The sequence below is a fragment of the Carlito syrichta genome, unplaced genomic scaffold (genome assembly GCF_000164805.1).
Source record: "Carlito syrichta isolate Samal-C Ts95f unplaced genomic scaffold, Tarsius_syrichta-2.0.1 Scaffold315709, whole genome shotgun sequence".
Lineage (NCBI taxonomy): Eukaryota > Metazoa > Chordata > Mammalia > Primates > Tarsiidae > Carlito > Carlito syrichta.
In genome coordinates this window covers 333,645-357,654 of record NW_007259805.1, presented here as the reverse complement: position 1 = coordinate 357,654, position 24,010 = coordinate 333,645, and the positions used below count along the sequence as shown (strand labels likewise).

At 48.2% G+C, this 24,010-nt stretch overlaps 1 protein-coding gene across 1 annotated transcript in view; it reads right to left on the bottom strand.

Annotated features, from left to right (window-relative positions):
* The window catches only part of TLK2 (tousled like kinase 2), an 83,920-nt gene that overhangs the window by 47,464 nt on the left and 12,446 nt on the right, over positions 1-24,010 (bottom strand). Inside the window, exons 2-6 of the mRNA XM_008073173.2 lie at positions 22,790-22,861; positions 21,815-21,884; positions 20,686-20,729; positions 19,904-19,999; positions 8,667-8,834 (exon numbers count right to left, since the gene is read on the bottom strand). Coding sequence (XP_008071364.1) covers positions 8,667-8,834; positions 19,904-19,999; positions 20,686-20,729; positions 21,815-21,884; positions 22,790-22,861 — 450 coding nt within the window. The remainder of the gene's footprint in view (positions 1-8,666; positions 8,835-19,903; positions 20,000-20,685; positions 20,730-21,814; positions 21,885-22,789; positions 22,862-24,010) is intronic.

The window sequence follows — 24,010 nt, the reverse complement described above, 5'->3', positions numbered from 1 at the left end:
GGGGGGGGGGGGGGGGGGGCGTGCATTTGGGAAGCAACACAATGACACCAGAAACATCCGCGCCAACAACCGCAGTCCTTCCTTCAACTAAAACTAAACGCATATTTTCAAAAAAACTAAGAGGAAACAAGGAAATATCCAAGACAACAACAACAACAACAAAAACCTAATCACAGCGCGAACAGATAATTCAATAAAAATGTTAAAAATAAAATACTAATGCCTTAAACTTATGGGTAAGGAAAATAACGATTTGGGGTGATGCCCGAATCCTCACTGCTAACATAAGACGTTTTTTTGAGCGGATAAAGGTTGCCCCTAAGGTGACCCACTTACTTTGCGAGATACTGTCCGCCTCCCTTACATTGAGAAAAAAAAAAACTAAAAAATAAAATAAAATACTACATCTGTGTCATGTGAAAAATTTAAAAATACACAAATAAAAATAAAGAGGGTCAGAAGGATACTACATCTATAAATATGAAAAGGCAACAACAAACATGAACAATAAACTTGACAAACAAGAGGATCAAATTTAAAAACAGGTAACAAAATGGACATAGCTAATTCAAGCTAATAACCTAGAAGACATGTCAAGAAAGTCACCAGAAGATAAAACAGTACAAAGCACACACACAAAAGCTAAGAGACATGAATAGTAGAGGCTCCAAAACTCAGCCTCCCGAGAAAAGGACAGAGGAAAACACAGTCCAAGACAAACAGTAGAATGACACTTCTCTGAGATAAAAAGGTAGGTTTTCTGAGTGAAAAAGTCTACATATGACAAGTAGTGTGACTGGAGAAAAGCAGACAGACTCGGCTTCCTGTTTACGAGTAGGAAGACACCGTGTGCTCATTTCAATATGTGCGGAAAAAGTAGACTCAGAGGGAAGGGGGCCTTCACAACCTAAAAAAAGGCCATCTGTGGAAGACACACTGCGAACATCAGATTTACTGTCAAAGAACTCACACTTTCCCCCAAGAGCAAGAGTAAGACAAGGGGCTGGGCACGGTGGCTCACACCTGTAATCCCAGGACTTTGGGAGGCTGACGCAAGAGGGACTGCCTGAGCCCAAGGGTTTGAGATCGGTCTGGGCCAACTTGGTGAGCTCTTGTCTCTACAATTAAAAAACAATCGGGCATGGTGGTACACGCTTATAGTCCCGGCTACCCAGAAGGCCTAGGCAGAAGGATTACCCAAGCCCAGCAGGTCGAGGCTGTGGTTGCCATGATCGAGCCACTGCACTCCAGCCTGGACAACAGTGAGACTCCGACTCAACAACAACAAAAAGAGCAAGAAAAGGATGTCTACTCTGGTCACTTCTGTTCAGCCCTGTACAAAGGGTTCCAGCCAGGGCACTCAGGCAAGAAAATAAAAGGTATGCAGATTGGAAAGGAAGAAGTAAAGCGATCTCTATGTACACACAGATGAGATGAACACAAAAGGTCCTAACAAAAATGATTACAGCCAAGCCATGAGTCCAGTAAGATTGTAAGATACAAGATATCAGGATACAGAAACCAACTGCATTCCTATATCCAGCAATGAGCAATCTGAAAATCAAGTTAAGAAATGATTCCATTTGCAAGACCATAACAAGAATAAATGCTTGGGAATAAGTTTAACAAAAGAAGCATAAGATCTATACACTGAAAGCCGCAGTCCGGGCTCGGTGGCTCAGCCTGCAATCCTAGCACTTTGGGAGGCCAAGGTGAGTGGATTGCCTGAGCCTGCAGGTTTGAGACCAGCTCCAGCAACTTGGCAAGACCTAGTCTCTACAATAAATAAAAAACTAACTGGGCGTGGTAGCATGCACCTGTAGTTCCAGCTACTTGGAAGGCTGAGGCGGAAAGATCGCCAGAACCCAGCGGGTTGAGGCTGCGGTGGCCGAGAGCGTGCCACTGCATTCCAGTCTGGGCAACAGAGTGAGACTCCAACTCAAAAGAAAAAGAAAAAGAAAAAGAAAGCTGCAGAACTGTTGAAAGAGTTAAAGAGATCTAAATACAAGGATATAAACAGGTTTGCTGACAGAAACTGGAAGGCTAATCTGAAATCTTGTACAGAAAATGCAAGGGATCCCAAACAGCTAATGTAATTTTGAAAAAGAACAACACTGGAGACTCCCACGTGCCAATTTCAAAATGCACTACAAATACATGGTAATGAAGACCATGGTGCTTGCATGAAGACAGGCATATAGATCAATGAAGCAAGATTTACAGCCAGGAAATGAACCCCTTCCATCATGGTCAGCTGACTTTTGGTCAGGCTGCCAAGGAAAGTCAATGGGGAAAAGACAGTATTTTCAATAAACGGTGCCGGGCAATTGGACACCAATATGCAAAAAATACAATGGGACCTCCTTCCTCACACCACACACACAAAGTTAACACAAAATGGAGCAGACCTAAATGTAAGAGCTCAAAGTATAAAACATGTAAGAAAATACGAGTACATTTTCCTCCTAGGTTAGGCAACACTTTCTTAGCCACAACATAGAAAGCACAAGCAAAAGAAAAAAACAACTGGACTTTTCCAAAACAAAAAACTTTTATGCTTCAAAGGACAACATTAGGAAAGTAAAGCATCAGAATAGAAGAAAGTGTTTGCCAATCATTTTTCTAATAAAGGACTAATATCGAGAATATATAAAGAACACTCATGTCTCAACAACAAAGCCAATCCCATTTTAAAATGGGAAAGGATTTGAATAGACCTTTCCCCAAAGATATACAAATGACCAATAAGCAAATGAAAACATGCTCAATATCATCAGTCATTTGCAAAATGCAAATAGAAACCATCAGGATGGCTGTAACCAAAAAAAGCCAGACAATAACAAGTGTGGACAAGAATGGACAAGAATGTGGGGAAACTGGGATATCCCACTGCTGGGAATATAAAATGGCACAGCTGCCATAGAAAACAGCTTGGCCATTTCCCAAAAACAGCTGCCTTGGGACCCAGCAATCTCGCTCACCAGCATATGCCCCACAGAACTAAGAAATGTGTCCACACAAAAACTTGCGCGTCAGTGTTCAAGGCAGCACTATTCATGACAGCTAAAAAGTGGAAATGCCGCAGTGTCCGTCAGCTGATAGAAGGATCAAGTTGTGACCAATAGGGCACCAAAAAAAGACTATACTGATGCACACCCATGGACTCCATGAGGCCACAATGCGAGTCAAAGAGGAGAAAGCAATCTGTCACCAGCTGATGCAGTTATGAAACCACGCTCTACTCTTACAATTAAAAAAAAATGATAGCGCGTGCCTGTAGTTCCGGCTACTTGGAAGGCTGAGGCAGAAGGATCGCCAGAGCCCAGCAGGTTGATGCTGGGGTGGCCGTGAGCGTGGCACTGCACTCCAGCCTAGCCTGGGCGATGGAGTTAGACTCCAACTCAAAAAAAAAAAAAAAAAAAATCAAGCTTTGAAAAGCATCTATGTAAGTTTAAAAGACCTGGCTTTCAGTGCAATCCTAGCCCTGGCACTGGGGAAAAAGGTCCAGCAGGCCCTGACAACTTGAACTGCTCCATTCAATTAAAACGAATCCAACGACCAGGTCTGTTTTCTCAGCACAGCCGATAAAATCATTTGTTCTACTAGGCCCAAGGGCGGGCCAATCATAACACTGTAAACCCTCCTAAATTGTTTGAGTCTACCCAGAAGAGGCTGCCTAACAGGGCGCTGGAGGCAGCGGTGGCAGCTGGCTGGGGTCTAGATGCCTCGGTGGTGCTAGCATGAAAGCCCCCTCTGGCTCATGAGAAGGTCACCATTAACAAGGACACCAAGGTGCCTGATGCCTGACTGCTCACATCAACAAAGACAACTACACACTAAGAAACTTTATTTCCCCACTCCTTGGAGTATAGGATCATTCGTGTAGGCCACACCAGACTCTAGCCCCTGGAAAGCCTTCACCCATGCCATCCTCAACCTCCTCAGCGATTGCTCCCTGCTGGAACAGCAGTTCCGAGAGGCCATCAAGACAAGCAAGAAGAACTGAGTAGTGGGCCAGGGGGCAGTTTTCTCTGCACGTGAGCCCAGTTTCTCTCTGTGCCAGACCCTTCTCTCCAGGCACCAAGCAGTAGAGTGGCCAGTCCAGTTGTGCCCTTCTGCAGCATCCTGGAGAGCCCCTCACTCCTGACCCCTGTGTCCTGGACACAGACTCTGTTTTATTTTCGCAATAAAGTGTGGCATGAAATGAAAAAAAATTGTTTTGAGTCTTAGAACTTACAAAGCAGAAAAGACTCAATTATAGTTAAAATAACAAACTAAAACTTCCACACATTTAATAAGGTAACAACACCTAAAAGATGGGAAAGAAGGCTGGGTAAAAGACACCAGTGAGTTAACTTTATCTTTCCAGTAGGGAGTAAATACATCTCCCCCCGCCCCCAAGTCGGAGTGTCACTCTGTCACCCAGGCTGGAGTGCAGTGGCATGCTCACAGCCACCACAGCCTCGACCAGCTAGGCTCAGGTGATCCTTTGGCCTCAGCCTTCCAAGTGGCTGGAACCACAGTTGCGTGCTACCATACCTGGCTTATGCATGGGCAACACAGTGAGACCTCCTCTAAGGAAAAACAAAACAGAAAAACCCACTCGAATTGTCTATGTTGAAACATAAAATTATGCATTAATCTTAAACATCTGAAAGACCAAATTCTCAATATTCTGCCACTTGTTGTCTTTACCAACACATATTTGGAACCCTTGTATGCAGCTATCTCCTTTCTTCTGCCAGCTGGACAAAACCAATGCTGCTATTAAGTCACGTGACACATCATTCCACAAGGGCCTGCTAGGGCAGCGTCCAGGCACCGGAGACAGACGTGAGAAAAGCCAAGTCCCTGACCTGAGAAAGCCCACACCCTTGGGGGTGTGTGACAGCAGGTCAGTGGGCAAGAAGCCCACAGAAGACCTGGGAGTCAGAGGGCAGGCGGCAGGGAGGGGCGGCCATCACACACAGGGCGTCCCATGTCTCCAGCAGGGACACAAAAGCAGAGACAGAGAGTTCAGAGTGCGGGGATGCTGGCAGCCAGAGGTGAGGGCTGGGGCAGGGGCTGAGGTGGGCACCTGGCAGCGTGGGAGGAGATAAGGCACCCAGTGTGGACAGAACCTGGCAAGGAGACAAGGTGGCTGGTGTGGACGGAAGTCAGAAAGGAAGAAAGCCAGGAGTGAGAGGAATCAGGAGGGCAAGGCCACCACGCAGGGCCATGTGCAGAGATTCCAGTGGCTGGCGGGACTGGCAGGTGTCCCCATGACTGCTCTGCTGTGCTGAGGACAGACGCCAGGAAAGAAAAGCAGTGCTGGGCCCACTCTGTGGATGGGAGGCCATGTGCAGGCTGGAGGGGCAGCTGGTGGCATCTGAAGAGGGTGCATCCCAAACACACTTTGCAGGTAAAGTCCATGAGGTACCATGTGAAGACAGAGACAAGAAGGACCCTGAGGCCTCAGCCTGGGAGTTTGGAGGAGTAAGCTGACAATCATGGTGACATGGCGGGGACAGGGCATGGGGCTCGGCCTGCCATGCGGGTCTGATGCTGGCTGGCACTGAGTGCAACAGAGGTGGTGGCGTGGCTGAAGCTTGGGCAGAGCCTGGCTGGACAGGACTGGACAAGCCCTTCATGGGAGGCAGGCCTCAGTGACCAAAGAGCAACGGGATGGAGAAGGCGAAGGCATGGAGGTGGTTGCAGGCCTGGAGCATGCCAGGGTGGAGGACAGAGGAGGAACACTCGCTGCGAGGAGGGGCGCGGCAGACCTGGGAGCCAACACGGGCAGGGCAGAACGACAGCCGCGTTCTTCCAGGACTGTGGGAGGGACGCGGATTCCGGATTTGTGCGGTTGTAAGCAACACCTTTCCGACATCTCTTGTAGTTTGATGGGAACGGAATTCTGGGGCCCAAGGACCGGTAAACTTGATGCTGAGGTTCATTACCAACTTGTCTAACGACCGCAGGCAGGAAGATGAGCAAACTGCCACAACCAGAGAAGGAGCAAAGCTCTTAGCCCACCCATCTGCTAGGCCAAGACGTTACCTTGTCTTACTGTGCATTCCTTTATAGCCAAAGGTGAGCATTTTCTCATGTTATTAATCACTGTCTTTTTTCAAAAACCACCTCTGCCTGGCTTTCTAGAACGCAGCTCGTGGTAACTGACTCACAACCCCACTCAGTCCTTGCTTCTTTCCTTCTGTTACTGAGCTGTGATCCTGGCTGGGACTGCCGAGAAGCAGGACGGGCCCAGGCACTCAGGTGTCTTGTCTTCCCACAGGTTCCACGTTCCTTCTGCAGACGCGACGCCGTTATTCTGCAGCCACCTCTCCGCGGGAGAAAGTGCAGTGGCTCCTCTGACGGTCCAAGGGTGCGGTGGGCAGGCCTGAGTCACTCCCCCCACCACCTTGTCCCCGCCTACCTGCATGCCCCTGCCCTCAGGGAGGGCTCAGGAGCCGGCACTTGCTGACTGACATCCTGTGTACCCACCCCAGTGCCCATCACGTAGTGGGCACTCCCCAAGTTTATGGATCAAGGGAAACTCCTCATGTGAAAAAAAGGTTTTCAAGGCAGTAAGACAACAAAAGGAGAAGCAACCCCCTGGTTATCCAAGATTCTGCCTGGGAGGTAGGTCTAAAAGGAAGGTTTAAGAAAACCAAGTGCATAACAGCACCCACACACGCCACACTCAAGAGTGACACCTGTGCTCTCCACAAGCTGTCAAACACTGTGCTCTCACAGAGAGCACCATGCTGCTGCCAGCCCTCTTGCAGCGTCACAGGGCCTCTTCTCCCACTTTGTCACTCAGGAGAGAGCCACACTGTCCTCAAACAAGAAGTTTCCTCACTCCTTTGATGATTAAAAACTGTTTTTTTAAAGTCCTAGTACAGTAAATCCTTATGAATGCTCCCGAGAGGTTCTTAGAAACTGCAACTTTAAGTGAAACAATTTAACAGCAAAACCAGTTTTCCCATAGGCCAATTGATTGACATAAACGAGCTAAGTTTCTACGGCATATTTCTGTTCCCAAAATCATCACCACACTTCTCAATAAAGACCAAAGCACACCTACTATAAACACTGAAGTAAACGTGAGCTCTACATGCATCTAAGAAAGATCAATACAAACAAGTGTAGTGATAATTTACCCACTCACTCCAGTTCAGGGTCAGCGGGGCTCTCCTGGAATCTTAGGGCGCCAGGCGGAAGCCAGACTTGGACAGACATCACGTCATTGAAGGGACACACACACTCTCTCTCTCTCTCTCTCTCTCTCTCTCTCTCTCTCTCTCTCTCTCTCTCTCAGACACACTAACACACATACACGCAGACTGGGACCTTGGAAATAGGCCAGTGTACACAGTACACACGTCTCTGGGATGTGGGAAGCAGAACGCAGAATAACCGGTGGAAATCTCGCCGATGCGGGCACACGGGCAAACTCCACCCAGACAGCGGCTGGACTCAGCTCTTTCCTCGTCCGTGTTCTCACGAGCGATGCTGCACAGGACACTCCCCAAGGGCCTGCTGTGCCTCCTGCCTAGATCGAGTCTCCGTCACTGCAGGAGAGCAGTCCTGAGTACACACTGCACAATGGCTCTCGACCTGCCCAACCACTGTCATGACTTTTCTTCCCTCTCCTTACGACACTCACCATTTTCACTGCCTTTCTGAATGAGCTGTCACACAGATTCACGACTCACAGAATCCACAGAGCAAGTAAAAAGGAAGCTTAGACCCAAACTGGAGAAGGCAGGTGAGGAAGAGGGAGCAAGCTTGGGTGGGTGGTAACTGGAGTTCTGAAAGACGCTCCTAGAAATGGGGCAGGAAAACGGGGCTTCCATTCCTCCAGCACCCCTGGCCACAAACAGGGGCTTGGTAGGGCACAGAAGGGGACAACTTCAGGTTCAAATTGCATGATAATTGGGCAAGTTAAGCTGGGCATGAAGGTTCACACCTGCAATCCCCGCATTTTGGGAGGCCAAGGCGGGATGACCGCTTGAGGCCAGGAGTTCAAGACCCTTTCTCAAAAAACAAAACAAAAAAAAAAACTTTTAAAAAATTAGCTGGGCGTAGTGGCACGCACCTGTGGTCCCAACTACTCAGGAGCAGAGGTGGGAGGATCACTTGAACCCAGGAGTTCAAGGTTGCAGTGAGCTATGACTGTGCCACCACACTCTAGCCTGGGTGACCCTGTCTCAAAATAATAGAATACTTTGGCAAATTAAAATAGGGCCAAACCTTCAAAACACTCGAACTTGTGCTCTTCCAAGATGGAGAAACAAGCTGAAAGGCACAGCAGGAGCCAAGTGTTCCGGGAGAAAGCAACCGCGCCAACACCCATGGCTGAGAGGCGAGACATCCTGGGAGTGGCCGGGAGGCTGCAGGGGGAGGCTTGCTTCACACTCAAACCCCGTGGGCATTCACAGCCACCAGGGACGACTCAAGCCTGGAGCGCCTATTTTTGTCACCCAAGTGTCTAGGTTAACGGAATCAGATCTGAGTTTTCTTTCCTCTTTTGTCCCTCTCAGGGCATGCCTCCCTGCCCGCTGTGTGCGCGGGCCTGGAAAGCAGTCTCCCCCGGAGGCGCATGTGAGCACAGAGCCTTCAGAGGTGTCCTCCTCTCCATTTCAGGGCAAGGACGGGTCTACACGCTCGGCCTGGGCACTCACGGAAACGAACGTGAAGCAGAGGCCGGCTCCCCTCTGCGCGAGCTGCTCCGTGTCCAGCCGCGGCTTCGCCAGCATCACGGACATGAGGGTGGGCAGCGCAGACTGCTCCTCAGCCACCTCCTTGGCAGCACTGCCATCGAGGCCGTAGAGGGGCTGCTCCACTCGCCGCTGGAAGACACGAGAGAAAACACACACGTGACATGGGAGAGGGCTGACGCTGCTGGACACGCCACAGGCCGGCAAACAACACTCAAACGCAAGATGATGTCGGACCAAGAGAGCTCTTGGAAAGCTTTCTGAAGAGCATCACACACCGTCACTGGATCACAACCCATCTAAGGCCCGAGGCAACACTCCACTCCAGCTCTGTGGCGCGGTGAGGGTTCTGCATTTCCACGACTCTCAACTGACAGTATTACTTAGTCCAGACCAGCAAGCCAGTCTCCTAATGGCCTAGTGCTACCTGGGAAACGCGACCCTACCCTGGAGGCAGATGACATCAGGATGCCGTCCCAGGGCTCCACAGGTAGGGCTCATTTCACTCACAAGTCTGTTCTCATTACGCTACACTTAAGTGCAAAAGTCCAAAATAAGTGCTAGCGGACAAACTCCGCAGTATACTAAAAACAAGTCACCACGGTTATGCATGACTCATTCTAAAATGTAAAAATAGTTCAGCAGCAGCAAATCGACTGATGCGATTCATTAACCACATTGTAATCAATTATATGAAATTACATGTGATGTAATTCATTACACTAGTGTTAGGCAGGAAAAAAGTGATTCTTCCTTTGGATACCAAAAATGATTTGCACCTTGTTGGGCAACTCTTAAAAACCTGGAACTATCCATCTTTAATACAATAAAGAGCATTTTTCAAAAGTCAACATAAAACACCATAATTAATGGCACTACACTGGAGACCCTTTCATTAACGTTAGGAACCAGACGGGCTCACACAGTAATACATTTCCACGTCATTAAAGACATTTTAGTCATTGGAATAAGGGGGGAAATATGAGGTATAAATGTTAGGAAATAGTAAAGATTTAAAAAGTGTTGCTTCTGGATGATATAACTATTCATAAAGGAAACCAAGGAAGTCAACTGAAAAACTACGTTAACAATTAGGAGAACGTAGTTAAGATGGCCAAATACAAAATAAAAACACAAAGTCAATAGTTTCCCCATATACCAACAATTGATTATAATCAGAGCATGTAATGGAAGGAAAAGTAGATTGAAAATAGCAAAAGAATCTATAAAATACCTAAAAGTAAGTTTAAGAAATGTTCAGGATACATGAGAAAAAAAATTATACAGCTTTGCAGATAAACATAAAAGATGATCTAAAGCAAACTGCAGTACCATGTTCTTGGGTTCAAATTGTACAGACAACGAATTTCTCTAAAAACCGATTAGGTTTTTTATTTTGCTTTTGGCCTTCTTCTCCCCTGGGGACAGGGTTGTTGTGGTATAGTGATCAGCTAGGGTCTTCCTCGCTCTTTTGGGGTGCTTTTTTTGTGGAGTTTCACAAATTAATTCTAAGGTTCATTTGGAAAAATAATCAAAATTAGCCACGTAACCTTTTTAAAATATCAGGGAAATTTGGTGAGATAGCAAAACATACTACAAAGCTACATTAACTAAAACAGCATCTTACAGGTACAGGAGCAGCCAGATGGACCAGCAGCACAGAACAGAGAATTCAGAAACAGACCCATATAAATAGGGCTGCATAACTTGTGATTAAAGTGCAACTCCAGTTGGTGGGAACACATTAAACGATGGCAGGTCATTTGTGTAGGTGTCACTACTTTCAGCACACATACAAAGTACAAGAAAATATGAACACATTTTCATAACTTTTCAGCAATGAAGGGCCTTTAAAACGTGACACTGAAAATATAAACCATAGAGGAAAACCTAGAATAACAAAAGACCCCTAAAGTCACAAGGGAAAAACACTGGTAAATTTGACAACTTCAGATTTTTTATATCTGGATTATAAAAGTCAACATACTACAGTTGAAAGATAAGATAACAAACAGGCAGAAATATTTACAATGCTTACAATAAACAATGTGCTCCTGCCCATCAGTAAAAAAAAAAACCCCACAAAAACAGACAAACAAAAAACCCAACAAATATCCCTAAAGAGACAAGGGCAAGAGACCCCACGGTGGCTCAGCCTGTAATCCTGCGCCTTTGGGAGGCTGAGGTGAGTGGATTGCCTGAGCCCGCGGGTTCGAGACCCACCTGGGCAGTGAGACCTCATCTCTACAATAAATCAAAAAAATCAGCCGGGCGTGGTAGCGCATGCTTGTAATTCCGGGTACTTGGAAGGCTGAGGCAGAAGGATGGCCGGAGCCCAGCAGTCGAGGCTGTGGTGGCCGGGAGCGGCCACTGCACTCCAGTCTGGGCGACAGAGTGAGACGCCAACTCAAAAATAAATAAATAAAATTAAAAAAATAAAAACTAAAAAACACGAAGGCCATTAAATGTCATTTCAGTGTTACATATCACCCAAGAATGCAAGTGGAAACAAGGTTTTTCTCTCACTGGTAAAAATGGCAAGGATACAATGCAGTGTTAGTAGGGTGTGCAGAAACCGGGACTCTCAGACTGTAAATAATATAGCAAGTCAAGTGAGGACATTTTCAAATGAGCATCGTGTTTAACCTGAGAATTACAATTAGGGAATGTTATCTAAAGGAAGAAATGCACCCGCACAGATGTACGCACAAGGACATGCACGACGGCGCTGTTTAAAGAGCGCTAGGGTGACGCCAGTCAACACACAGAGCCGAGGAGACAATCACATCAACACACGAGAGCACACGCCACAAGGTCAATGAGCATCCACCAGCGCACACCTCCGGGACAGCTCTTCAGGCGGGGATTTTCTGTTTCAGCACATCTGAATTGTCGAGCTTTCGCGATCAGCATGAATGCTGCAAGTTTTCATTTTTATGTCAGAACACAGAAGTAAAACGTGTGAATCAAAATGAGCCTGACAAGGAGTTCAGTGCTGCGTTCGTGAGCGAGTCCTCCCCAGGTCCAGCGCTCCCAGCAGCCAGATCCGGCACTCTCAGCTTGGGCTCCAGACCCCTTATGACGTCCACTCACCACAATAGTCTCCCCACACGGGGAGGGCATCTCTGAAGCTGCAACACTAAAATGAGTAGCCTGCCACACATGCAACCCATATCTGCCAAGCGTGGAAAGACGTTAGACATCTCTAGGCCGGCACAGTGGCTCATCTTGCAATTCCAGTACTCTAGGAGACGGAGATGGGAGGACTGTTGGAGCCCAGAAGTTCAAGAACAGACTGGGCAACACAGTGAGACCTTGTCTCTATAAGTAATAATAATGATAACAAAATTAGCTGGGCATGGTGGCAGGCACCAGTAGTCCCAGCTACTCAGGAGGTTGAGGTGGGAGGATCGCTTGAGACCAGGAGGTTGTGGCTATGGTGAGCTGTGATCATGCCACGGTCCTCTGGCCTGGGTGAAAGAGTGAGACCCTCAACTCAGAAAGCAAACAAACAAACAAGAAATATTGCAGCAGGCTAGGATGTCTGAACCAACCTTTCCCTGGAGGGGGATAAAAACGACAAAGACAGAATAAAATATGGGGGAAAAAAAATCAAAAGCACTGAGGAGTATGTGAAATATCAGAGGTCTGCACGGCACGAGACAGGTAAAAGCGCCCAAGCCACACACGACCCAAGAGCACCGCAGATCTGAAACCTCTATTCCAGGGTACCATGTGCCAGGCAGTCCCAGGCCAAAGCCCACGCAGACATGGGCTCATCAGGAAACCCTCCCAATTTGAAGCTGGGCCTCCCTGGGACTGCGTCCTCCAGGAAAGGGCCAGCCGGAAGAAAGCACTCCCCACCCTCGGAGGCCAGGAAGCTGCCCTGGCAAGCAGGGGTGAGGTTCTCCTGAGAAATGTCAACATTACCCAACTCAGCACTTCCTGGTGGTTAAAAGACACAAACCAAACGAACACGAGCCATAAACTCTGTAGTTTAAAGCAGTAGGTAGATTCTCTAGGTGTTTCGAAGAAGAAAACAAAAACACTCCCTGGAGGAATACATCTTCGGTCTAGATCTTAAAGAATCTCGCACATAGTTTTTCAGGAGCAATGAGGAACACAGTTAAAAAGCGAAGCGTAAAGAAACAAAGCCAGGAGCAACAGCTCAGAAACGAGAGAGAGCAGCAGTAGGCAAACAAAGACTTCAGATACCAGAGTCATCAGGTGTGGATACAAGACAACAACATCTACTATATTAAAAAATAAAGACAGGTTTGAAAACATATCTACAGGGAACAGAAGTTTCTTTTTTAAAAAAAGGCAGTAGCCAAAATCAAGAACTCAAGCAGAGATAAGAGAATAGAGAACGTGGGGAATGAAAGGCGAAAAAAAGAACTTAACGATCATGGAGCATGACAAAAACAAAACAAAACATGAAAAAGGAGTCAGAGGCCATGGGGTGGAAGGAGCTGCCTGGTGCATAGCTAGGAAGGACTTCCTAAGAAGGGGGGGGCAGGTGCACTGGCTCACACCCGTAATCCCAGCACTTTGGAAGGTGGAGACAAGAGGACTCTTGAGCCCAGGGGTTCGAGACCAGTCTGGGCAACCTGGCAAGACCTCGTCTCTACAATAAATCAAAAACTTAGCTGGGCATGGTGGCGTGAGCCTGTGGTTCCAGCTACTTGGAAGGATCACCTGAGCCCAGTAGGTTGAGGCTGCAATGACCATGAGTGTGCCACCGCACTCCAGCCTGGGTGACAGAGTAAGACTCTGACTCAAGATAGATACATAGATACATAGATAAGGGGGGTAGGGAGAACAGTACCCAGACAGCAGAAGAGACAGTGGCTAAGAATAATCCAGAACAGAGGACAAGCACCAGCTCACAGGTTCCAGAGGCCCCACAAATCACAAGCAAGAGAAATGAAAAGATGTAACATGGCAAAATTACAGAATACTACAGACAAAGATTGTTAAAGCAGCGAGGGAAAAAAGTAGATACCTTCAAAAAAACAAGTGAATGGAGGCTAAGTCAGAGTCTTACTCTGTTGCCCAAGCTGGAGTGCAGTGGCACACTCACGGCCACCGCAGTCTCAGCCTACTGGCCTCAGGTGATCCTTCCGCCTCAGTCTTCCAAGTAGTTGGTACCACAGGCACACACCACCATGCCCAGCTAAGTTTCTGATTTATTGTAGAAACAAGGTCTTGCCAGGTCACAATAGGAGCCAGAAGGTGATCATGACATACTATTCAACTGCATTAAAAGAAAAGAATGCCAACCTAAAAATATGCACAGCAAAAATACCTTCCAAGAGTAAGGGAAAAATGAAAGTATTTCAGCAATCAAAATGTAGAGCCCATCCCCTGCAGATGTGTACTAGGGGAAGGCTAAAGGAACACTCGGAAGAGGTAAACAAGAAAACAAGCAAGAAAAGAAAGTGGTAAACACAGACATCCCTGACAGACACCAACGACAACACGAAACGAAAGGATGTCGTATGAGACCACAAAAGGCATAACAGAAACATAAACCACCACCAAGTCAGGTAACAGAGTTGGGAGAAGGACAGAAGCTACTACTGACATCAAATTTTGGCATATTAAAGATGCATGTGGTGATTTCTAAGATAAGCACCAAAGAGGGCCTGGCTACCAGAAGATGAGGAAAATATCAGATGGTTACACAAACAAACGACAAACAAAGTCTCAATGAAAGCAAGAAATGAAAGAAAAAGGAATAGAGAACAGGCAGAAAGAAAACACACTGAAGCCAGGTGCAGAGGCTCATGCCTGTAATCCCAGCACTTTGGGAGGTGGAAGAAGGATTACCTGAGCTCAGGGGCTTGAGACCCACCTGAGCAACATGGCAAGACCTCATCCCTACAATAAATCCAAAAACCAGCTAGACTTGGCGGCACATGCCTGTGGTTCTAGCTGCTTGGAAAGCTGAGGTGGAAGGATCACCTGAGCCCAACTGGTCGAGGCTGCAGTGGCCGTGAGCTTGCCACTGCACTCCAACCTGGGAGACAGAGTGAGACTCCAACTCAAAAAAAGAAAGAAAAAAAGAAAGAAAACACACTGAAATGTAAATTAAACCTCCACTGAGTGTAAATAGGATGAAAGTTAAAGAAAGATTATAAACAGAGAAAAACATCCAACTATATGATATTGGTCAGAGGTATATAGAAAACAATGCTGAAAAGCTGACAGGGCGAGAATAGAGATATTTATGCCACACAGTGGTTTGGGTATGTCAAGCATCATATAAGTCGCATTAAAGCTTTAAAGAGATTAAGAGAGTCACTTAATAATACATAAAGCAAAATTAAAATAAATATAGGAAGAAACTGACAACTTCCACAATCACAGAAAGACAAGAATACACAAACCCCTCTTACTAACTGATAGAACAAACAGCCAGAAACCTAAACACAGAAGATTTAAACACTGACCAAGTGACATAGTGACAACACTATTTTGCCGCGGGATGCGTACATGGAGGGTGAAGCCATGAGGAAAGCACATGGGCTCTGGGGGCTGGGAGGGAGCCGGACTCAGGCAGAGCAGATAGTTGTCCTGGGTGGGGAGGAGTCCACCTGCATGTGATGAGGACACGGAGGTAGCTCTACAGTGATTTTCTGGAAGCTTTGGTGAAGGACCAGATAAAAATATTTTATGCTTTTCTGGCCACATCAATCTCTTGCCATATATTCTTCTTTGTTTCTAAAACCGTTTTGAAATCTAAAAATCATTCATAGCCTGCCAGCTGTGGACTGTGCTTTGCCAATTCCTGCATGAGAATATTCATGCTTTATATACTTTTATTTACTAGAGATGGGGTCTCACTCTGTTGTCCAGTTTGGAGTGCAGTGGCACAATCACAAGTTTGCTGCAGCTTTGACCTCCCGGGCTCAGGCAATCCTTCCTTCTCAGCTTTCTGAGTAGCTGGGTCTACAGGCGCACACCACCACACCCAGCTTACTTTTCTTTCTTTTTTTTTTTTGAGTTGGAGTCTCACTCTGTCACCCAGACTGGAGTGCAGTGGCTGCTCCTGGCCACCGCAGCCTCTACCTGCTGGACTCCAGCGATCCTTCCACCTCAGCCTTCCAAGTAGCTGGAACTACAGGTGCGCGCTACCACGCCCAGCTGATTTTTTGATTTATTGTAGAGATGAGGTCTCGCCAAGTTGCCCAGACAGGTCTCGAACCCACGGGCTCAGGCCAGCTTACGTTTCAATTTTGTGTAGAGGCGAGGTCTCACTATATTGCCCAAGCTGATCTCAAACTCCTGGGCTCAAGCAATTCTCCTGCCTCAGCCTCCCAAAGTGCTGTGATGACAGGCATGAGCCACCTCATCCGACCTTTAGTTTTTGATATTTAACAAAAAATATCATCAAAAATCATTTACAGAAAAAAAGGTGAAAATAATTCTTTTTCAGAAAATAGTTCTGAGCAGCCAGTGTGTACCAAGCACTGTTTTGGGAGTTGGAGGCTGAAAATTAAACAAGATATGACTCCTCACATGTCAAGTAGGGGAAATCAGTTAAAAAATTATACCTTTATGTAATAAGTATTGAGATAGAAACAGCGGTGAACAAAACAAAGTCCTTGCGCTCAGGAGATTAAGGTTCTAGCGGAAGATGGGCAATTAATTATTTAGCTAAAAATTAAAATCTATAAATTTTTTTTTTTTTTTTTTTTAAGTTGGAGTATCACTCTGTCACCCAGGTTGGAGGGCAGTGGCACGCTCACAGTCACCGCAGCCTTGACCTGCTGGGCCCAAGAGATCCTTCTGTCTCAGCCTTCCAAGTAGCTGGAAATACAGGCATGTGCCACCATGCCCGGCTAATTTTTTTTTTTTATTTGTTGTAGAGATGAGGTCTCCCTAAGTTGCCCAGGCTGGTCTCAAACCCGAGGACTCGGCTCATCACTTCAGTCTCCCAAAATGCTGGGATTACAGGCGTGAGCCACCATACCTGGCTATAAATTATTAAATAAAAATGTACTAAAATTATACCACATACCAATGACAATAAGTGATCTGCAACAAACACGAAAGGACTAAATCTCACAACAGGACATGGGACAAAGCAGCCAGACACAAGAGCACACACTCAAGGATTCCTTCCACATCAAGCACAAAACAGAAAAACTATCTACTCTGGGCGCGTTCAGACTGTGGCCATCTGGGGGTAGGAGGGGCAGGGCAGGGGGGAAGGGCCAGAGGTTTCACAGGGCTGGCAACATCTTGTTTCTTGTGCTTGTGAAAATTCAGCCAATGGTAGACCTGAGTGCTCTCCTCTATATGCATAAGTGTGAACAATAACAAATGTAATGATACATTGAAATGTGTGTGTGCCAGGGCTGCTGTTTTAGTTAGCCAGGGGCAACCCTTTGGCCACGGTCATTCTTGAGCCACGGCCTGATGGAGAGGGAGGGATGGCTGCAGGGGCAGCGTCCAGTGACACATGGCACACTGCAAGGGAGAGCAGCGTCAGGCATGAGAGGCCGCGGGCAGAGGCCGTGGATCGTGGAGGCCGCGGGAGGGCCAGGACGGCCTTGGCTTTCTAGCAGCCATGTGGGCGATGACAGCGAGCCAGGGCAAAGGCAAAGAGACCACATCCGACCTCCGAAGCCGATGCAGAGGACCAGGACAGGCCAGCGGCCTGACACTGAGACACAAGAAAGAAGAGCAGTTCTTTCTGATGGCTTCACTCGGGGGACGTGAGGTCACATCTCGAAACCCGGCCAGTGTGAATGGCCATCCACCTGGACAGGGCCACCAGGAGAGAGGTGCTGTCTGGGGGTGAGGGGGAGCACGAGCTCCTCTGGACATCTTCAAGTCCAAGCAGTGCAACAGATATAGGGCGCGTGAAGCTCGCTTCTGACAGTTTCAATTTTCTTAGCAAAATAGAAACAGCAAGGCCATCAGCTGCAGCAGCACTGCTGGAGGCCTGCAGGAGACAACAGACATATGGCCCTCTCGTGGGGCAGAGACGGGAGTGGGGGCAAATGGCCAGAAGCAGCAGGGCTAAGGGCAGCCGGGTGCTGGAAAATGATGGCCCCAGGCAGGTGGGCCCGTCAGCCTAGGGCGGCACTTTCCTCAACCCAGGGCAGGGCTACCTGCAGGCAGGCTGGCAAGGAGAGGCAGAGGATGAGCCAGCCTGGCCTCTTTCGGGCAGATGTGCTGGAGAAAGCAAAGGAGGGGAGCGAGGGCACAGCCAACAATGGAACCGGATGCAGAGGAGAACATGGGATGGGAGATGGAGGTAGGGCCTGCCTTAATGCCTAGCAACGCTGGCGGGCACCACTTCCATCCAGCAGGCAGGAAGGTCTACAGGGCACTGAGAGCAGTGCTTCAGGCTTCAGGTAAGATTCTACCTAAGCTGACACGTACAAGGTAGGGGATCACGCTGTTTTTTTTTTTGAGTTGGAGTCTCACTCTGTTGCCCAGGCTGGAATGTATGTAGTGTCACGCTTCCGGCCACCGCAGCCTTGACCTGCTGGGCTCAAGCGATCCTTCCGCCTCAGTCTTCCAAGTAGCTGAAACTACAGGTATGTGCTACCACTCCTGGCTAATTTTCTAGTTATTGTAGAGACGAGGTCTCACCAAGTTGCCTGGGTTGGTCTTGAACTAACGGGCTCAGGCAATCCACTCGCCTCAGCCTCCCAAGGTGCTGGGATTACAGGCTGAGCTACCGAGCCCAGCGGAGGTCACGCTGTTAAAAAACCAAAAGAAACAAACATTTTGGGAAGAAAAGAGTGGCAGAGACTGGTGGTGGCTCAAGTCTCTAGTCCCAGCTACTTGGCTGGCCAAGGCGGGAAGATCGTTTGAGGCCAGGAGTGTGACACTAGCCTGGGCACAGAGCAAGACTCTGTCTCCACAATAAATTTCAAAGAGTGAGTCATGTGCCGATAGTCCCTGCTACTCAAGAGGCTGAGGCAGGAGGATCGCTTGAGTCCGAGGCTTTAGTGAGCTATGACTGCGCCACTGTATATCCAGCCTGGGTGACAGGGCGAGATCCCATACAAAAATTTTTAAAAAGTAGACAACATTTAGAAATTCTACAAATATAATCTGCAATCTCATTTAAGATATTTTAAACTTTAATTGGTCTAACACTTAAAAAAACAACAACAGAGACACAGGCTTCCTCAACAGTTATCTGACAAACCTCCACCTATCTAATCAGGTCTTTCCTCAAACATGTCCAGCATTTTAAGATACGGCAAGGATGACACAGCAGCAAGAGATTTTCAGCTGTTTGCGCAAATTTTCCTAAGTGCCTTAACAATGACCGGAGTCCTCATGAATGATGTCTCTCTGAGACAGCAGTGGGGGAGGATGTTCATTTGAAAATACCGGGCCAGTCAGAAGCCTGGGGCATTTCGGGAGGAGCGGCACTACACACCTCTGCCAAGCAAAGAAACCAACTTCACCTTCAAACAGGGACCCAAGACGGCAACTCTTGCCCTGGAGGCCACACCCAAGACCCTCCAGGCAACTGGCAGGGCAAGAGGCCCAGCAAGGCCCAGGCACGGGGCAAGTTCACACAACCCCCGTCAGCCCACTCAGGACTCCCAACCTGGGTGCTGTGGGTGTGGGGGCCAGGCGACTGCTGCCGCAGGCTTCCCAGTGGCCCCGGGCTCTGTGCAGCAGGTGCCTGAGGCACCTCCCACAGCGCCTGGCTGTGACCACCGATAATGGCTCCAGACACTACCAGATGTCCCCCGAGGCCAAGCTGCCTGCCGGAACCACTGACTTAGCTGTTTCTAAGACCTTCCGCTCTCACCAGTGAAAACAAACCCATCCCCACAGGCACAGCAGCAGCTTCTCACTGCACCACCGTGAGCCCTGAAGGTCTCACAGACCCTGAGGGGCAGCCCCACTTAAGAAAAGAGGAACACAGAAGCACAGAAGCTGGGGAGACAGCAATCTTATGTCTGGATTGGATTCACCTCCCTGACCACTGAGCTGTGGGCTTCAAGGGAACTTATTACACTGGGCGAGCAGTGTCTGTGCTTGTAAAAAGCTCATCTGTGGACCTAGCGTGGACTCTGAGTCAGTGACTTAGGTAAAACCATGGGCTTCTCCCCGTGCCTCAGCCCCACGGGAATCCGTGGAAGCGCCACTGTGTGCGTGGATCCCTGGGCTGCTTGCTCCCGCAACAGGCTTGGGGTTCTCCGGGCGATGCTTACCGGTAAGGGATTGGATAAGGAATGTTGCGGTGAGGATCGTGCAACGGGTGGAACACTTCTGCCAGGGCTGGTTCCTGGCCCGCTTCCCCCAGCAAACTGGCCAACAGGGAAAAACGGACATGAATAATTCAAAACAGTACTGTGCTTCATTTCAGATAAGGAGGTCAAAGATTAACACAACAGGACTTAATCACACGTGGCCCCTTAAGTCAACACGGCTTACTCAAGAGAGAAAATGTCACCTCTGTCAGATTCTGCCATCTCTTCAGTGGGGTTTTTAAGAAGGAGCTACAGCAGAAACGTACCAAGATATCAAGAAAACACGGCTAGAAGCTGAAGGTCCTGGGGGCTTGGAAAGCACACGAGAGAAGTATGTTCCCTCCTTGTCTCCGAGTGCCCGGAGCGCAGTGCAGTGGCGGGGGGGGACACCAGGGTTGTTTAGACCACTAAGGATGGTCAGAGCTCCCGCACGGTCGGCTGGCTAAAGGGGCAAGTCCACCCAGCCCACCGCAGTCTTTATAAGACAGAAGCCCGCCTGGTCAGAGAAGCATTGCCTCCTTGTGAACTCTTGCATCATCACAGGCAAGACACAGCGTAACCACGTTTGTGTTTCGCAGTCACAGTCATTTCCTCTGACTGAGGATGGGCAGTCTCACTTGGTGGAGGTGGGGAGGGAGAAGTGCCCGTCAAGGCCAGGTCTGACTGCTTTCTACGCCTCCGGAGGACACAAGGACTTCCGTGTTTTAAAAAGCACTTAGTTTTTTTCCAAAAATGTAACTTACCTCAAAGTAATCACTAATTTTATGTCCCCTAGGAGTGCCTTTCCCTGAAAATGAAACCAAAGTAAGTACAAGTTTTCCAAGTCACGCGAAAACCAGCATTCGCTAAAATTGCCCTTCTGTGCAATCACGGCACAGACGGCCACAACTCAAGCGCCAGCTTTACTTTTAACAGATAAGCCAAAACATCTGCACTTTAACTACAGTGCTTCCTCCACAGGACCAAAGACTGAACCAGCAGTGAGAGGAAGAATGTTTCACAGCTTTACGATTCAATAGCCTCCTTATAAATACCTAACAAAATTGATGCCATAACTGTGAATCAAAATAAACTAACCTATAATCTACACCCCAGTCTAAGGGAATGGAGAATTTAGAACAAACTCCTCAGAACTGACGGGCTGATTTTATTTCACACAAAATTCTATATGATTTTGTCACTGTGGGAGAACTTTCCTCCAAAAGACAAAATGAATTACCTGTAGACTAAAGCAAATAAGAATAAGGCAAAAAGACTGGACTTCCATTCCTTAGAATGGGAGAAAAAAAACCCAGCCCTGTGTCCTTCCTCTGAATATATCAAAATATTTGGCATCAGCAGGGCATGGTGGCTCATGCCTGTAATCCCAGCACTTTGGGAGGCAGAGGTGAAAGGATTGCCTGAGCCCAGGGGACTCTGACTCAAAAAAAAAAAGAAAAAAGATAGCTGACATAACCATCACATTTACAGACTGATGCCAGTGGATCCCAATGTTCAACTGAGTATCATGGAAGAACAGCGGGTGACAGACAGTAATCAAATAAGGCCATTTCTGGCTGTCAGTCACCTACAAATCCCTGACCCAATGCAAGGCGAAGTGAAAACATCAGTGTGACCACTTTTCATAATACATGCTTGGTCTGGAGAAAAACCATGGTGAGCAGATCGTTAACTTAGAACAGAGACTGGACACTGTTCTGTCAGATGTACATCCAACGGCAAGTCTATGACAGACAGCCTGACAGTTCCCTCCAGGTTTAGAAACTTCCTGCGAGAAACCCCTAAGTACAAACCAACTATGTGGTGTGCAATAGAAAATTACATCTAAGAACATGAGAATTCAGGGTTTGGTCGGTGTGAAATGATTACTACCTTGGCTAGTTTCGTATGGTTCAGCTTTCCTTTTCCGATTGCGCTGGTCATTCTGCTTTTTCTCAGGAGTCTGTTGAATACCACACATGTCACAATTAGTTAGCATTTGGATACATTTTCACATCAGAAAAGCAGAGCACACACAAGATGTCAAGCATGTAAGGAGCTCCGACTGGCACAGTAAGGCCTGAGTTTGCCCTGCACTCATGCACTATATTACTCCTTGATTGAGACAGGGTCTCACTATGCTGCCCAAGCTGGACCTGACCTCCTGGGCTCCTGTGATCCTCCCACCTCTCCTCCTGAGTAGCTGGGACTGTAGGTGTGTGCCACTGGGCCCAGCAGGGTCTCTGCTCCTAAAACAGTATAAGAAAGGGTAGAGTCTAGAACCAAACTATCTACACAATTTTTGGCAAACTGCTTAAAATGCCAGAGCTTTAATTTATTCATCTGTAAATCAGAGTTGCTACAAAGCTTAGGTAAGATATTTTATGAAGCACAAACGCAGGACAAATGTCTATGCTATGGCAGGTTCGAAAACAACTGCTGCTGCAATATTTCTACTTTAGGAGACTTTAGACAGATCCTTTCTTTCCAAAAAGAAAAGATTTGCACAGTCAATTCAATGACTCTAGCTAAGTGAAAGTTTTATCCAAGCGCACAGTAGGCAGCTGCAGAAGTATACTCAGACTGTGTCCAGGCAGCTATGCTACCTGCCCAACAAAAAATCTTATCATCCACTTCAGCAGGAAAATGCTGTCGACTTCTGCCCTTCACTGATGGCAACAAAGCAAAACATTAGTGTCAAAACCCACACAGGATGGCAATAGTCCGAACCCGTGAATCCTCATCACAGCTGTGCAGATGCACACAGTGCACAGCTCAGAGGGCAGATGTGCACAGAGGCAGTGGTACCGTCCAAGCCGGCCTGAACACGTGGACATGTGACATCATGCCACAGATGCAGCTTCTTACCTCTACTTCTTTGTCACTCAAGGAGCCCACACTGCACAAGCTCTGGTTGGATGACTCACTATTGAGTGGCCCCTGGAGAGAGAAAAAACAATAAATCCAAGGTAATGTTCGTGTGGGATGACAGCAAAATGGAGGCAGCGCCGGCCGGTGCTAATCTCCAGGTCAGGTCAGACCACGGGTGAGCACAGCAGCTCCAAGGACACCCTCAGCACCAATGCCCGCCACATCACAGCACTTGGCCACCGGGACTTGTGCTTCCTGGACAAACTCTGCACCCCCACAGGGCCCAAACCCATCCTAGGAAAGTTAGCGAGGGAAGGTGACTCTCTGGGCCTGCGGGTCACAGAAGCAGAATCCAAAAGGGAGGAGGGAGCACATCAGTGCTCCTCCCGAGGGCGGCCAGGGGCTCATCGTGAAGGAACTGGTCACCAAGTGTGGAGGCAGGGAGGCTAGCTCGAAAGGCAGCTACAGGAGGGGACTGGGAGGACAAGAGTGGGAGGAGCCCAAGCCCCACTGGCTGCAAATTATAGGACACACACTCCAGGCCCCTGGAAATGGTCCTATAGGCCAACGGCAAACGGAGAAACGTTTGCGCAATAAAATCTATGAAAATTCAGTCAGAAAATCTATGAAAATTTGGCCAGCCCGCGGTACGTGAACCAAGACTCCTCTCAGTCAGGCTTTAGATACCTGCCGGGAACTCAGGGCTCCCTCTCTTTAGCCCCCAGGTCAGGGCCTTCTGCATCCTTCGGGAGTCCTTGTCCCCAGCCCCCGCTGCTGAGGTTAAGCCTGGCAAGCCCTGTCAGGCAGGGCTGCCTTCTGTTTACCCTCAGGCATGGCACACAAGCACACCAGGGATCGACAGCCCACTCACCAGACAATGCTCCCACAGCGGGAGAGACACGCAAGAGGCCCCACTGCCAGCTGTCCCTCCACCACCGAGCTTCCAGAGCTAGGGTGTTGCATGCCCCATCCCCACCTCCAGAGCCCTGGTCCAGAGGGCTCCCCTGAGGGAAGAAGCAGGAACATATGCCCTGACATTCCACAGGGAGCACTCCGGCTCTAAAGCTAAGGGTGATCTCAAGAATAGGTGGCTCAGCCTGTCATCCCGCGCCTTTGGGAGGCTGAGGTGAGTGGATGGCCTGAGTCTACGGGTTCAAGACCCGCCTGGGCAGTGAGACCTCATCTCTACAATAAATCAAAAAATCAGCCGGGCGTGGT